The 17799-nt window shown below is 34.2% G+C and overlaps 1 protein-coding gene across 1 annotated transcript in view; it reads left to right on the top strand.

Annotated features, from left to right (window-relative positions):
* LRRIQ1 (leucine rich repeats and IQ motif containing 1) overlaps positions 1-17799 on the top strand; it is a 109435-nt gene that overhangs the window by 19172 nt on the left and 72464 nt on the right. Inside the window, 4 exon segments of the mRNA XM_051621621.1 lie at positions 5933-6006; positions 6298-6391; positions 10618-10791; positions 16712-17188. Coding sequence (XP_051477581.1) covers positions 5933-6006; positions 6298-6391; positions 10618-10791; positions 16712-17188 — 819 coding nt within the window.

Here is a 17799-nt window from a genome sequence, read left to right as displayed (position 1 = left end):
GAGTCAGTACTTTGATTTCTCCACCCTCTTTTTCTCAATTTAAAGTCTGCTAAAAATAAGGAACAATTATTATAATTAATGTTGTGTTAGTAGTAAAATGGATTTTAAATTAGTATTAATTGAATATTTTTCTTTACTGTGACCGTTTTGCTCTGAACAAGGTTGACCTCAGCTAAACAAATAGGATATATGTTGTTACACACAATACATAGAATGTACACTCTGAACTAATCACTTCTCTCTTCTGTTAGTGGAGATGATTTTAGAGTGTGTTTCATCTACTATTTTTAGCTATTTGCTTTGAGACTAATCATACCTTACAAGTGCCTGTTCATTGACTATTAACAAGGTCAAAACGACCAGCTCTCATACAGGTGTCTACATTTGAACAAATGAATCCCATCCCATGTAGTTCAGTAGAATCAACTGAAGCTGGGAGCCTGTGGGAGAAAAGACCTGTAAACCTGAGTCCTGTTATTATAAGAAGTGTTCTTCATGGAAAATCAGTAGTATTTGAATACATAAAATCTATATTTTTATATAACTTTTCCGATTGTTTTTGTATCATCTCTAATGAAGTAGTATGCATGTAAACTCTTGGATGTAAATATAAGACCTACCTATATTAACAGAATCTAGTCTTCAAGTTGCTGGGCTTTTGAGTTTGTTGGTTTGGTTTGGGGTTTTTTTAATTAATTCTTCTGGAGTTTAAAGAAAGTGCTTTTCGTAAGTTTTAGATTCTGAATCACATGTATTGATTTAATTAATATTCTTTGATTTTTATGGGTTTTTTGCTAATGTTCAGCTTTTTGTGGAACATGCTGTAGTGTGGCTCTGTCTTCTTGTAGTTTCCTCCTCATCTTCAGGTTTTTTGTAGCTATGCTGAACGTCAGAAAAGGTTTGCCAGACTTTTTGAAGACCTCATGTGCCTGCTGGGGAGAGAACAAACTTAGGAGCATGGTCTCAGGCATAGCTCAAATGCAGCCTCTGGATCTAAGCTGTGGTGAACTGGCTGCATAGATGCACCTTATGTCCCTTATCTATCCCATGATTGTACAGTTTTTCATGGCCATTGGAGTGCATATTCTGTTTTTTATCGGCCAGGCTGAGATGGAGCATTTGGTGCACTGAGTTTTTTTCTGCTGGACTGGGAGAAAGCACATATTTTTGCATCAGCAAACTGGTTGTACTGAAAATAAACACACAACTCCTCAACTCCTCCCCAGACAATTCCTTCCTTTCCTTGATTTATCTATAGCTTATCTCAAACCTTTGTAACAAACAGGACAAGATAGCCTTAAATGCATATTAAAAGCCTCAAAATTCCTGGCATTTCAGTAGCCTGCTCTGTTACACTCACTTTATGTACACTTATAAGCAGCTCCATATGTGTGTGCTATAGCATAAGTAACTTGATGTTCTATAGAAACAGTGAAGGTAATGGAGTAAGCTGTTGAAAGAAAAGCTGTTTCTTTACTTTTATCCTACAGCTAGTGCAATTTTGTGAAATTTTTTCAAGTGTGCACTGAGTGCCATTTCCTTTTTACTGATTGCAGGAAGCCCATATAATGGTAATGCGGTGAATCTATATTCTTTCTAAAAGTGAATTACTATGAGAAGAAAATTATTGCATTAATTTACAGGATATTTTTATTCCTGAGCTGCTTTGTCTCTATAATAAACCAGAAATTACCAAAGATGAAACTCCAAAAAAAATTTGTTTTAAACCTGCCATCTAGCAACAAGTAGTTATAACACGTTAAGATTAACTCCTTCAAGTATAAAAATGTAAGCTCTTTCACCACTACTGCTTTTATTAAGTGTTTTATTGTGGCTTTCATATGCAAAGCATACACTTAGTCAGCGTGCAACATACCAAAGCTAATGACTTGGTTACTCTTGACTTGGTTACTGCAGAATTTGTGCTATGAAGATCTGTGCTGTATATTATAGCAGTTGGAGAACACAACTGTTAAGCTGTTAAGCACATTTTCTTTTTTCTTCTGTTGTGGATAAAGATTTAGACATAGTAGAGAAAAATCTTGCCCCTGGGACTAAAATTAATGCATATTTAATATGTGTTAAGAGTTCATATGGAATTTACATTTGCATGTAATCCCGTTTAATTATTTATTTACTTGTCAATATAATTTTAATTTTAAAAAAATTACAGTGAGACCCTAAATCGATCTGCTGTTCAAGCAGCCATTACTTATTTTTTTCCCCTCAATTTCAAAATAGACAAATATATACCTCTTAAAATTTCTGTTTTAATATGACAGAGTTCTTTTTTGCTATCTCTTTTTCACTAAGATCATGTAAATGTGATAGATAAAAGTTTTTGTTTGTTTTTTTTTTTTAATGCAGTAATCTGAAAAACCTCTTTTTCATGGGGGAAACTGGTTTGGCCAAAATCAAATTATTTGTGAACATGTTGCTCCCATGTATTTGCAAGTAAATGCATACTATTCCTAAAAGGCTTGTAATAGAAATACTAAAAAGTCAACTCAATTTTTTCTTTGTATGTTTTGGTCTCCTTGCTTAAATATACACGATAATCTATGTTTTTAACTTAATTTCTCAGATGTGAGAGTTGAACTCAGTGTCATTGCAAGCCATCACATTTTGAAAATTAGACGAGTTTTCCAGAGTCATCATCATAAATCTGTATGTCACTGGATATTTAAATAAGTCAAGTTGTGAAAAAGCTATAGTTATGGATAGAGATCTTCCTCATCCTTACCAGTCTAGATGTTTTTTATCACTTTAAGTAATTCTTCAATGATTATAAGTTTATCTCTAAGTATGTGACACTGTGGACAATACAGTCGAAGAACTGCCTACTAGAGTATGCAAGAAACAAGTGGCCGAGAGACAGATTTCCTACATTTTATTTGGTTAGTACTACTTGTAAACATGGTGACTATTGTAAACTACAATATTTTTTAAAGAATGCAAAATAAATATGGGCTTTACTTAAAGATCTAGGTTAATATACATTTATTTTTAATTATTTTGCCCTCCTTCCTTCTAACCTTTCATTAAGATCAGTGATAATTTCTCAGGGGAAAATCAGATGCACTGCAGGATTTGAACCATCCTGAGCAGTAACTTCTATTTGTGCTCAAAAAAGCAATCATTATTTTTGCTGATGCATGCTTTCAACTACTCTAGTCTCCTAAATCTTATTTTCTGACATAGAGTTTCGGTGGCTGTGTCCTGTCCTGTTACATCCTTAAATGGGAGCAGAAAGAGGAAGCTATAGCTTGCTTTTTTGTGAATATCTTTTACTTTTGTGTCTTCTTTGTAATTTATATCTCTGTTATGCCCAGGGCTAATGTGACAAGGTCAAGTAGTATTAAGTTTTCAGTAATGTCCTTTGTCTTTCTGGTTTGAATTTTCTTAGGAAAAAAATTAACAAAGAATGTCAGTAAAGGGAAAGCTATAGAATGACGGGGAAATGTTTTAACTCTCATAATGCCAATGGCAGGCAAGAGTAGTCCAGTAGACAATTTCTAGTTCACCACAGCATATACTAATAAACATCCAGAGAGTTCACTCATTCTAAATCAAAAAATACTGCATTATCGTTCAGCCCCTGTGAGAAGTACTATTTTTTTTTTCCTGGATATTTCTGAAAATCTGAATCTATAATCTGAATAATGGATTTTCAGTCTTTGAAGCCATTCTCTTAGGCACTAAGATCTATGATTTGTTACAACTATTATTGCATTTATGTACTATTGACTAGTCACAAAAACATAATATGCTGATATTTGTGGTACTATGTACAGATCTAAGTATAAGGCTTAATGCTTTTTTTAGAGTTAATACTTCATATTTATTTTATTCCATGGAAAACTGGTTTGGAGAAAGAAATGAAAGTATAGTGACTCATACTCAATTGGCTTTATACCTGTGTCTCTGAATTTAGTACTTAAATATTATGTTGTCGTATACACATTCTGATAAACTGAACATGGAAATGATTTTTTTCTGATTTGCATATGGTCAAATTTTCAACAAGATTAAAGAATATACAACTAACCTTTGGCCCATAATTTTTGTACCAGTGTTAAATCCATCTCTGTCTTTCAATTGTAATGCTCATATTGGAAACCCAGCATAGTCACACATTTCAGCAACAAATAAGCATTTTTGCCTCTAACCAGTTTTAAGTTTGTGGAGTAAGTGGGTTTCAGTTTTTTACATGGTCCTGTTTCTGACCATAAGAACTCTGATTTACAACTTTCAAAGCTGTAATCTTCAGAAAATACTGCTTTCCATGAAAATCAGAAGTCACAACGTGACCACACACACTGCCATCAGCATTACCATTTTCTCATTATGCTTAGGCCTTGTCCTTAAGGGGATGAACCAAGTTATGTTAATGTATGTTGTGTTGTTTTTTTTTTAAAAGGATATAGTTGATTTAATATGTGCTTATACATAAACATTCTAGTTTTACTTGAAGACATGGGTGTATATTGGTCAATAGCCAACTGAATATGAGCCAGCAATGTGCCCACGTGGCCAATAAGGCAAATAGCATCCTTAGCTTGTATCAGAAATAATTTGGCCAGCAGGACTAGGGAAGTGATTTTCCCCCTGTGATGAGGCTGCACTTCAAATACTGGGTTCAGTTCTGTGTCCCCTAGTACACGAAGGACATTGAGGTGCTGGAGTGCATCCAGAGGGAAGCAAAGTTGGTCTAGAGCAGAAGTTTTATGAGGAGTGGCTGAGGGAATTAGGGTTGTTTATTCTGGAGAAAAGGAGGCTGAGAGACCTTACCATGTTCTACAATTACCTGAAAGGAGGCTGTAGCAAGATGGGTGTTGGTTTCTTCTCCCAAGCTATAAGTGACAGAATAAGAGGAGGTTTAGATTGTATATTAGGAAAAATTTCTTTACTGAGAGGATTGTCAAGCATTGGAACAGGCTGCCCAGTAAAGTGGTGGAGTTACCGCCCCTGGAAATATTTAAAAGACTTGTAGATGTGGTGCTTAGGGATGTGGTTTAGTGTTGGACTTGATGGTGTGAGGTTTTACCTAATGATCTTTTCCAACCAAAATGATTCTGTGATTCTAATCTGGAAGGTAGTATTTGGAAATAGCCTGGCAGCTGACCAAAGCATTCAACATTAATTATTAGATGCATCAATGCAATTTGAATAACACTGGACACTAATATTTTAATAGGGGTGATAATACACATCTTGCAGTGTGAAGTAATTTGTATAAATACATTTCAACTTAATTTCCTTATATTTACTCTTTAACACTACAAATAAGAATTTTGGCACAATTTTACTACTGCTTTCCTGCTTTGCTACACACATAAAGAGCAATTTAATCACTATCTGTATAATAGGCCTATTTGACACTGTCTGACAGAAGTAGTAAGAAGAGGAAGGACTAAAAATGTACTACAGACAGTGCAGCCTTGATCTGTTAAAAATACAACTGTGACAACAATTATTTTAATTTTAGAATATAGGAAGTGATGTGCTGAGTGGAGAAAAGAAACAAACTGAGAAGAATTTTGAGCGATGAGAAATGAAGGAAGAGGAAGGAGGAATATCAGACTTGACTTCTCTATAATCAGGGCCTTTTAGTTTCATTCTAGTTCTGGTGCCTAAAGAAAAGCCACTTGAGTTGCATAAATTTTACAAGACTTCAGATCCTCAGGACTTAATGCAAGAAACAAAATGAAGTATTTACAAGATAAACCAAAATACTAATGCGTAAATATTAAAAACTGAGCTACTGAGTAGACTTCCTTTCAGGTTAAAATTCCAGTAATTAGTTCTAGCACCTTGGATAGCTAAATGAGCATTTTCTTATGTAAATAAGTGAATAGTCATAACAATAAAAGATTCTAGTGCCTTTCTGTTTTTGAACCACCACAACAATCCTCTTTTATTTTGTTCTTAGATTAAGTGAGCTTGTGCCGTTACATTCATTTGTAAGTTTGGAAAAGCTGGATATCAAAAATAACTGCTTGTCAGGTGAGTTGTATAAAAAACATAAAACCCCATCAAAACCATAACTTCATAATAAAATATTAATTTATTTTAATGTGATAGTTCCCATGTATTTATGCAACATTTGTGCAGAAACTTGTATTTTCCAAACAAGGATGTTGTAGGTATTAATTATATCTATACTATACAGACAGCAGAACTGTTCGTAGTATTTCATGATCTTTGGTACATTTTACATTCATGGCGGATTTTATGAAAAATAATATGGTTCCACACTCAAATTTATATTTAATTTTATTTTCTTCTACAATATAGACCTTAAAGGTGTCATTACATGGTTAAGTGGCTGTCATAAACTAAGGGAGTTGTCACTGAATGGCAATCCTCTTCTCCAAGAAAGAAACTGGAGGTAAGAAAATAAATTAATTTGCTAAATCAAAAAAAAACCCTAAATCAGCCAAAAATTAGGTATATATGCATCTTGCTGAACAATAAAAATCAGCCAAAAGCTTGGTTTATGTACACTAGTTAAACAGTATAAATGAAGTACAAACACTACCACAAATTGGAAGAGAATTATATGAAAATGACAAATAAAAATATGCTATCTTTATTTTCTAAGAATTCTAGTTTGTAGTTTTGTTTAAATAAAAATCTAGCACCTAGGACCTTAATCAGAAGGACTTTGTGCTAAAATTCGACAGTCATTTCTCTAATCCTAAATGACTAATTTTATAACAATTTCTTAGCAAATGCAGGCATTGTAAAGGTGGAATAGGCCTTCTTTGTGCTGTTTATTTGTTACTGCTTCTTTGTCCATTAATCACAGTATCTTCTTTTTCCACCTGAATTCTGATTGTTCCTCTTTACTGACAAGTTTACCATGATGGTTTAGCTTTTTGACTGAAATTTTGTCTGACCTTTATTACTCTATTTTACATTTCATTAAAACTTTTGCACAAAGACATGAAAATCTACTCAACTTTTTCCTCCCTCTTTTATCTGGACTGTTTAAATCCTTTATTTTTTCTCTGATGATTAATATCCTTACACTGCTTATTTAGCCTTCTCAGAACCATCAGTTCTTAGAGTGTTTCTCTTCTGCTTTTCTGTCTTTTCTTATTTACTCCCTACTATCACTTCATCCATTCGCACCTTCATACTACACGTAGTTAGAGAAAGGATGTTGTCTATAATAAATACATCAATGAATCCTTGGCTAAGCATATTTAATGAAGAAAAATTAGAAAAAGAGAAACTTAGAATGAATGGTTGATTTTTTTCTTAGTAGTTTAAACTTCAACTTTTATCTTGTTCTGAAAATTCTGTAAATTTACTCCAAAAATTAATAGCTCTTAAAATTAAGAAAAAGACACAGATTTAAAAATTTGTTCTTTCCACTCCAGTGATATATAATAGTGAAATAATTATATGAAATAAAATTTAAGAGCTGGTCCTACAGACTGTTATATGTGTATATATAAAAACTGGGTAGGGTAGGAAAGAAACTTGACATATGAAATGCCATTCAGTCACCAGAATCCTTGAAATCAGTAGTTGTGATAGCACTGTATTTGTGAACCATATGAATAAGATTCTACATGGATAGGGTTTTTTTACATTTTTTTTATTTTAGTAGAAGTCTCCTGTTTTCTTGAGAATTCTATTGTCTGAAACCCTATATGTGGGCCAATGCCGTCAAGACTTAAGTTTAATTACCTAGCAAAAGTATAGTAGTGATGTTAATTTAATGTAAAGTGTTCTTTCATCTTCCTTAGGTTTAGTCTACAGACCTTCAAGAGAAGAATGACAAGTTGGAAATGAAATTTTAGATTTTTATGTGATATTTCAGAATACATGGGTGGAAATGGTAGAGTGTCTTTTAGTGAACTCATACTGTAATACCATTAAATGTACAAATAAGCATTTAATCAATAAGAATTTAAATCATTACCAATTATTTTAGCTAAGGAAAAAAGTATTTACCTAGGAAAGTTTTGATTTAATAAAATATCTGAGGAAATGAAATGAGACACAATAGTTGGGCTTGCATTTTAGGTGCAATTACAACAGGTGACAGATTTTTTTTATTAGAGAAACATTTTTTTTAAGCTTAGAAATTTGAAAGAGTTTTCAGGCCATTTCTATCAAAAGTGCTATCAAATATTGTACTTCGTAAAATTATTAATTTTTACCCCATATATAATCAGAGCCTTTTCTTAATTTACCACCTCTGAACCATTTATTTTTAAACCACAGAAATACGCTTCTAGTACCAGTGTGTATAAGTGCTCTTCCATTGTTGCTTTCCAGGTGTTCTAATGGTACAGTGTCATTGTATGTTGTAGCATATCAGGATTACTTCTACAAACATTTACTTTGCTGTTCATTTCTGGAACAATCAAAAGAATTTTGAAGAATGAGCAAAATTTTTTCCATGTATAATTTCAAGTCAGTTAAAGACAGGGCTTTACACTGCAATGTTGCATAATAATATGTTTAGATAAATTGTGTTAATAGTTGATATATTAGATTGCTTAGTATAACAGCAGCAAAGTTTGGGGTATGTGGTGTTTTAGAGTATTTGTTGTATTAACAAATGATGTATCTTCCCTTAGCAGATTTTTGTACAAATTTCTGATTAGTATTCCTGTGCAAAAGAACTAACTTGAAACTTTTAGTTGGAAATGTTTGAGAAGTTTAAAACAAAGATATCTGTACAAACACATTCTCAAGTTTGTTTTTTTGTTAATGAACAGACTTATTTGCACTCCCAAGGTCATGCAGGTAATTTTGTGAATACAGTGACTGACAATTTTTTTAATTCCCATTTACATTGTTTCAATTCCCACTATTTTACAGAACTAACTGTTATTTCACTTGGAACCTGGAGGGGTAAAGCTTTCTGAATTCCAGTTCAGCTATAAGAACTGACACTTTAGATTGCTTGACCCAATAGAGCTTTTATGATTAGACAAGAGATTCATTTGTCTAAAGGATTTAAAGTATGGGATACTATAAAATATGGATTTGCTGAATACAGCATTGACCGTAACTTCAGGCAATATGGTCCTTTGAACTTTACATAACCCCTTGATACCAACAAAGGAATTAGTTGTAAAATTTCCCGATCGGTTTTGTACTTTCATGTCCAGCCAGCGATAACACCAACAAAAGTGAAGTAGTAAGAAATTGCTTTTTAAAAATTAAACCCTGGGATCAGTCTGAGCACTCCTAGGGGAATGTGTTTCAATGCTGTAATGATTAATAGAGCCTCTTAAGTGACAGAATATTCACCAGGAAGTTTTCACTAAATGAAATATTGACTCAGCCCTTCACCAGGAGAAACCCAGCTGGAAAAACTAGTGTTGAGATCCCATAGCTCTAAGACACAATGCTTCCAGCATCAATCAGCCTTGATATGGCATTTTTTAAATGTATCACTCTTCAACATCAGCTTTAGTGATTTCTCTCTATGTGTTCAGGGACTGTCTGTCTAAACTCATCGTTTTATTCCAAATGTATTTCAGACCGTGTTATTCTTACATTAACGGGCAGAAGAGAAGGAAAGATTAATATTTGTAAAAAAAATAATATTCTATTGAGCTATATTTTGGAATATTCTAAGTCAGTCATAGAAACTTTCTCTGTTTTTATACTTAGTGTATATTGTCTGATCTGAGTAGTATTTGTTACCTTCACAGAGAATAGTCAGAGTTCTAACATTTTGAAAAAGGTATTTTTTTTAATAGTAAGGGGATTTAGAGCCTACAGTAAGTATTCTTTCAAGAGTTCTTAAGTGTTACTTAAAACTTACTTGGTGAAAATATCAAGTGTTGTTTACTGATTTAGGTAATTTTGCTGTCTTCAATCATTAAATAAATTTGGTCTGGTATAAGAAATATGTGAAATAGGGTTGCGGTATTGCTTTATATTTCATAGTAACCTAGAAAAAACAGCATTCATTATAGTATTTATTTTTATTTGGTAGATAAGTTTCTCATGCATATTTTTCCTTTGATCAGTGACCCCAACTGTCCTGTTCATAGCAAGAAAATGTCATCTCTACTCTCATCTCTTCCACTGAACCACATGCAATTTTTCAAAATTAGAATTTTTTCCTGTTAGTCCTACTGGCTATCATATTGCTTTATGTGATATATGCAAATGGTAAAGGGAGTATGACTGAAAATATTTAGTATTCTATGCAGTTTTTAAATCTAAACTTTTTAACATGTCATCAAATTCAGCGCTATATCTTCATCCTATTAATTAGTTTCTTGTGTTGGCTACTAATCTAATGCATTACAGGTGCCTATGCACAAGAGTGTCAGATTTTCCTGTTATTATTTAAGTAGGGAAAATGCTAGCTCTAGTGAAATGAGAATGTTGCCATTGACCTCCTTGGGGTCAGTGTTTCAGCAGTGGTCTTTATTAGTGGTATTAAGAAACTTTGCTAAGTTCCATGGTTTATTAGCAATACATTTTAGATAATATCTTGATATATGAAGTAAGGACAGATCTATACAAATGCTTAGAGAAATATCATCATGTTCTGTCTTTTATATGATTGTATCAATAAAATGAGATTTTAGGATTAGGAAAAAACTAATTATGACTTTTTTCTTTTCTAAGGCCTTCTTTGTGTCAAGTCCTTCCTAGTTTACAGTTTCTTGATGGTGAAATCTCAGACTATCATACTTTACCCACAACTGAAAGAATCAAAGGATCAGAATCAACTTTTCTGGAACTTTGTCAAGTTCAAATTGAAGAAAGTGTTCTACTGGAAAAAAAGGCTGCTGAACTGGGGTATGTATTTAAGTGAATATAAATTGGATTCAGAAATATTTTTTCATGTGTTGTTAGTGTAGTTATTGGTGTCTTATTAATTTTACTTAGCTTTTTTTACCTGGAAATATGTTAAAAAAGAGGTCGGAATCATTTATTCAGTGCAAAGAGTATTTCAGACAGATATTAAAATATGTCGGCCTTGATTTTTGTTTGTTAAAGTTTGAGAAAACAGGTGCTTCAAAGCCTTCAGTCAGTAGATGAAGGACTTCATGAACACAACATAGTACAGAGCAATGCCGGAACAGTAGCATAAATCCTAAAAGTGGTATAATCACATTAACTTAATTTCCAGCTTTAGTTTGATCAGGCTAAATATGGATGCAATATGCTCTGTTTTTTTCCTGCTTTCTATGTTTGTACTATGCGTGTTCTAAATGATTGCAAAAAATAAGACCTTCTTTCTCTTAAAGTAATTAATCAAGTGGCTCTGTTTCCAAGTCTTTGGCTTTGTCATGCTTGCTGCCTTTACCATTACTACCCTGGTTAATTGTCCAGTGACTTCAGCTTAGATATTGCAAGTGTAATTTATACTTTACAACTCCTATCTTTTCATCACTTTGCAATATCTAAATAGCTCAAATTTCTCATGTTTTCACACTTGGTAATATTGTATGTTTTTGTCTATCCAAGTTCCTTTTCATTTCCTAGCAGGTTCACAATATCCTTGTTGTATTTTCAATATTCAACTTGTCTGCTGGTGTTTGGAAAGATTGTTTGCTTCATCCTGCCAGGTACTGAACATTTTCCCAGAGCAGGTGAAGCATGTGATGTTTGACAATCCTATAGTCTGAACTCTTCCTTGTGTAGTTTCTTGGTTCAGGAGAAGTACCCATATTTTTTTCAGAATCTGGCTGTTTTGCATTTATAAACGTAAGGTTGTATATCCATGGTGTCTTGTTACTACTGAACAGGTTATTATTTTGATGTATTATTGGCTGTTACAAAGCTGCAGTAAAATCTTCATAGCTCACAAAACAGATTTATTCAAAAAGAGGTTTGTTTCAATACTTAGATTGAAAGTAGTTTGAGAGGAATTATATAGTACAGTTTTCTATGACAGATGTGATGTCTGCATGGCTCCCAGAACTCACATGTTTCTCCATTTAACCTTTGAGATATGTCTTCACTTCAGTGATTTTGGGCTTCTGGTTTGCAGGTGGGAAGCTGTTACTTCTTATCTGTTTACCATTTTGAAATTGTATTATTTCATTTATTTTTCTTAAAAGGAAAAGGAGGAGCAAAAAAGTACTCCTCCTTTATGGTCAAGAAAATTTTCTTATATCTGAGATTTAGGACCTGTTTCATGAGTATTCTTTGCAGAAAAAAAATTCCAATCTGTAAAAGTGAAATTTCTTGTGAGAGAAATTTAGTAGAATCTAAGGAGCTAACTCACATAAATGTCTGCAAGCTGGTAAAAAATGTTAGAGGAATAATTAATATTCACCAAATCCAATGGTTTTATTTAACCATGGTCTGCATGAATGGACATCTAGACATGTATGAAATTTTGAGTAAGTCAGGCAGTGACACATGACAGAAGGATGAGCAACAAAGACCTAAGCTGAAACAAGACAGGTTTAGTCCAGTGTGGTGTGTTGAGTCCTGCCAGTAACTAAGCCCCCACCACCCACTTGCTCACTACTCCCACCACCAGCAGGATGGGAGAGAGAATCAGAAGACCAGAAGCAAGAAAAAAACATGGATTGAGATGAAGACAGTTTAATAAGTGAAGGGAAGAAGGGAATTAAAAATATTTTAAAAGAGAGTAACTAAGTTAAGCAAAGCAGTTACTCACTGCCTTCCACCAGCAGACTGATGCCCAAACATTCTCTGAGCAATGGCTACCTTGGAAAGACTCCCCACCGAGTATTATTACTGAGCACATGATTATGGTGTGGAATATAGTTTTGGTCAATTCAGCTGAGCTGTCTCAGCTGTGTCCCTACCCAGCCAGCTCCCTACTCCCAGCCTCCCTGCTGAGTAGGACAGAGAAGGCTTTGACTCTGTCCAAGAACTGTTAGCAAAACATTAGTTTTTTATCAAGAGAGTTTCAGTCAGAAATCTAAAACACAGCACCATATGGGCAGCTATAATGAGAATTACCTCCACCCCAGCCAGACCCAGTACAACTGGACATAAGAAAAAACTTTCTATTGTTAGTAGAGTGATGAATTACAACAGGTTGCCCAGAGAGTCTGTACAGTCTCATTCTTGGAGGTTTTCAAGACCTGACGGGATAAAGCTCTGAGCGACCTGGTCTGATCTCAGACCTAAGCCAGCTTTGAAGCAGGAGGTTGTACTAGAGACATGAGTTTCCTTCAATTGAGATTTTTTCTATGACTGTGTAAGTTTTGTTTGAAAGAGCTTGCAGGTGTTTGAGAGGAACAATAGTGGGAAGAAGAAAATGCATAAATGTCTCTTCTTCCCTGAATGTATGGTTTGGGCAGGGGGGAGGAGCAGGGAGAGGGAGGGTTGTGGGTTTTTTAAAGTTTTGAGAATTCATTCACAATCTTTAAAATTGGTAACTGAGACAGTTGAAGCATTTTGTATCAAGTTTAGTCTTAAAATTAATTTATTGTGTGTTACAGCCCTCAATGTTTTATTTTGACTAAAATTGACTAAATTGATGGATGATGTGAAAACATTTGAAAACTGAAGTTCATAAAATGAACTCTAAACAACTTGTTTCTAGATAAGCCTTAACAGCATAGCTATTATATGTGCATGCTGCAATACTTTGGCTGAATTAATGTGACGTTGCTAAAGAACAGGCCAACAATAGAGCAAACTTCTGTCTGTTTCCCGTCTTGCAAAGTTATGAGCCCCTGTAGGTGCGACCTGAAGTATGTAAACTGCCAGAAGTAATCACTGTTTACTTCCCTAATCCATGTTTCATACACCACTGCTGCCCAATTAAATTGTCTGTGCTGTTTCTGCTGAAAACTTCACTGTTCTTGCTGTGCTTAAGATTGAAACGTTTTAAAATAAAATTTCTCTATTCTTATAAATTATTTCTGTGACACAATCTTTAAATATCTTGTGAGTAATCATATAAAAAAATAGTATCACACTTTGGCTGTAGTCATTTGCTTTTGGTCACCAAATATGGAGATATCTGGCTAGTGGCTAACTTCAGCTTTATAAATAATGTATGTATAATATAGTGAAAATTACAGGAATTTCATAAATGGAGACAATATGTAACCAATGACTGCTTTGATGTGTTTGTAAGGGACTTCTGTAACCTGCAGCTGAATGTCAGTAATAATGCTTCTAGAAGTTTCCCCAAAGACAAATTGGAGTGTACTATTTGAATATTCCATATATCAGAATTATGAAAATCACAGTAGAGCTGCAAAGGAAAAAAGATTACCCTAAGCTAAATTTTAACTAGCACACAAAGGGGTAGAATATTATTTGTGATTAAGCTGCAATTGCCAGGAGAAAACTGCCATTGCTGATAAGAACCAGCTTGTTTTTCCCTTGTCCCTTTTGCCTCCAAGAGCTTTGTTCTGCTGACTTTTCTGGGTATTTCTTACTGTCTCATTCTGACAAAATGGTTCTATTTGAATGACCTGGCAGTCGTTTCAGATGTAGTTGCAGTAGAAAATTCTATACAAAATGTGTCAGTTCTGTAAGCAAGTTTGCACTGCCACTTTAAACTTTCTCAATGGCAACATTTTGTCTGATTTAAACACCATTTAAAGGCTTTTAAGTATGAATGCATTTCTTCTGAGACAATAAGGCATTGATAGGCTAGCTCTACTCCAAGCCTATTGTAGAATTCCGTTTTACTCCACAGCTGCCTGAGATCCCTGTTCACCTAAAGGCACCACCAAGCTGACTGCCACCTAGCACTCAGGCCCTGTCTTAATATTTGTTGTCTGTGCTTCAGAGCTTCGCCTTTGCAGGAGAAGCCCAAGTACAGTTACCAAGCCACTTCATTGCTCATAATACTCTGAGATGTCACTACCTCTTCATTTGTAGTTTCTTGAAATCGAGGCTTATCTGACTGCCTGGAAGGAAGGCCAGTGATACATAGAGGGCAGCACAGAAATCCTACAAAATACTAGTATGGTTATGGATTACCAGGGAATGCGTCAGCTGAGAGATAAGGTGCATGCCCAGACTGGCAAGACTGTATTTTGCAACCACTGTTGAACTGAACCATTTCTGTTTGCCACATTTATACCCATGGAGGGATGAAAAAGCTGCTCAAGATGCACCTGTCAAAGGAGTGGATGCACAAGTATCCCACCCTGTTCACAGTTGTGGTGTTTTGGTTTTCTTCGTTTTTGTTTTTTAATAATGAACAAGGATACTCAGGATATGCTCTTCATACATCAGTTTACCCAGTATATAAAACATGCTGGGGTTTCCCACAATATTTTAATCCTCAAACAAACAAACAAACAACAAAACTCAAACAGACCAGAGGGGAAAAAAAAAGGTGGGAATTAATTTTAGGGGTTTTTTTCCTTCTTTTTTTTTTTTTTTTTCTTTTTCTATCTTCTCACCATAGTATGTTTTATAGAACTTTGGTAATGGTCTTGTAACAAATTGTGTTTTCTTTTAAAACACCTTTAACTAATTTGAGGTATTTAACTAAAGTATTTAACTCCTCCTTTAGTATTTCATGTCGGATAAATTACTGTTCTTACTGTGTAGTAGGAGACAGCTAAGACTTGTTAGATCCTTAAGCAAATATACGCATTGCTTTACATATTTTTAGGATTTGCTAATGCACACTGAGTTCTGTAAACAGGCTATATGGATTTGGCTTCCAATTTAGCCATTCAGATTTTGTCCAATAGAACCGAAGTTTCATCATTAGCAGGAGAAGAGTTGGAGGCTTTTTTGCTCTTGTAAGATCTGATTCCATATGTTATTAAAAATCTAAAAAGTCCTTAACTGAACTTCAGTAGAGTAAATAGTTTTATAGGTAAAATGTCTTTTCATAATTAACCCTTATAAAAGCTTCACTTCTCAAGAATTATAAACAAGAAGAAAAATTCTGTTTTCAGACTGTAATCTTAGGACCTGATTTTTCCAGACTCCCTAGAGAATGGATCTTATTTCTACTTTTTGTCTTGGATTGCTGACCTAGAATTAACTTTATGCTCCTCTGAAAATAGTTCCATGTTACAGATCTCTGAATCTCTCTGTGCCATCAAAGGAAAATGTTTTTGTGATTTGAAAAGTACCTGCTACCTATGACAATGGACAAACATTGCCGAAATACAGACAGCCTTCTGAATCTGTTACAATTAGTTCATATTTGGTCTTACTCATCCTCATCATTTAGATAGTGTAACAAGAAGAACTTTTTAGATTTATGTTTCTTCAGACTATCACCTTCCCTATGTTGATTAAAAGTATCTATACTTAAAAATTTTTATTCTCTTAAATTCTCTCTTGCGGTTTATTGATTTGAATCTCAGTTTGGTGTTTGTTGCTGCAGTTCTAACCTAAATTTTAAAATTACTGATATTTTTAAATTAGTTTTCATAGTTTCCAGACAAACTGGATTATTAAGGCTATTAAAGGATTTATAACAAAATTGCCTCAAATCCTTTAAAATTTTCGACTTTATATGCCTCTATCCACACAGAAAATTAATAGTGAAATGCATCCCCTAGTGCCCATTTCAGCATGAGACTTTAAAAAACAACTAAGGTTAACATCTAATCAATGTATATATTATAAATAGTGAAACTGGTTTTCAGTCACAGCAATTACTAGTCACTGTAAGGATATGGAACATGCAAGGATACTTGAAAATACAAACTAGTTTAGAAAATAATAGAGGGAATACATATTTTTAGAAAGCATTCCTAAAGTCTGAAACACATGTAAAAACATTTTTGTCTTTTTTCAGAATTACCTCTTCCATTGACTCTGCACAAGGACAATGCTGGTATTTTAATCAGTTGATGAAACTTAGTATCAAACATCGATATGCACATGAGCATGGTGAACTAAACATTACTGACAGAGATGGGTCAGAAGCACTGCAAAGTCATTTAAAGCAAACATCCACTGGCTGCCTGCAGGAAAATAACCTCTTTATCATGGGTGTGACAGAAAATAAACAGGTCTTGTTGGATCCTTCCAAAAGATGGATTACTCCTGGCCATATTCAGGCCACATGCTTTAACTCCTCCATACCTGTGCACCAAAAGGAAAACAAGGAAGATCAGAGAGTGAAGCAGAAGAGCACTGAATCTTGTATTAATTACAATGGGGAGAGCAAAGGCAACAATAACATGTCAGCCCAACTCATGTTGCAACAGTCACCAATATTAGCAAGGAACATGGGAAGAGATGTTCAGCATTTTGAGAATGATACAGAAAGGTAAGATAGATGTCAGATTGCTGTCAGATTATATGGAAAGGCAATAGGATTGAGGATTTCTTGTTTAAAACAGAGGCAAAGAACTTGTAGTGAGAAAATGGTATTTTTAAGATTATTAGACAGTTATTTTTAAGGTGATATACGGTGTGCTTCAATATTAACAATAACCCTTTGTAGTACTCTATCAGTTAATATATTAGAATATAAATACATATGTACTTAAAGTAATTTTAAAATACTCTATAGTAAGAGGCTGAAAACTTTCGCTTGATCTCTTAACTTTTTCTTCTTATTTTTTGCAATAAATTTATGCCACCGGTTCACTGACGTGTAAAATGTTAGGGATGAAAATGCTAAAATACAATCTAATGGAAGGCTTTTTTTGCTATGCTGTTCATTAGACATTCAAGATTCATCTGTGTAGAGTTTACAATCAGTATCATTTAGAAGGCAGGAGGGAAAAGTTGCTTAAATCTACCATCCTACTCCCTTGACCTTAGGCCAGTCTCCTGCTGTTGTGATGACTGAAGAGCTAACAGCCTGCCCTGCCCTTGGTACTCCTCTAACATGCCTTAACCTGCTTCTTAAAAGTAGAGGCAGGGGTGAGGGGC

This window comes from Apus apus, chromosome 1 (assembly GCF_020740795.1).
Source record: "Apus apus isolate bApuApu2 chromosome 1, bApuApu2.pri.cur, whole genome shotgun sequence".
NCBI lineage: Eukaryota > Metazoa > Chordata > Aves > Apodiformes > Apodidae > Apus > Apus apus.
This window is presented reverse-complemented; position numbering and strand designations above follow the sequence as displayed.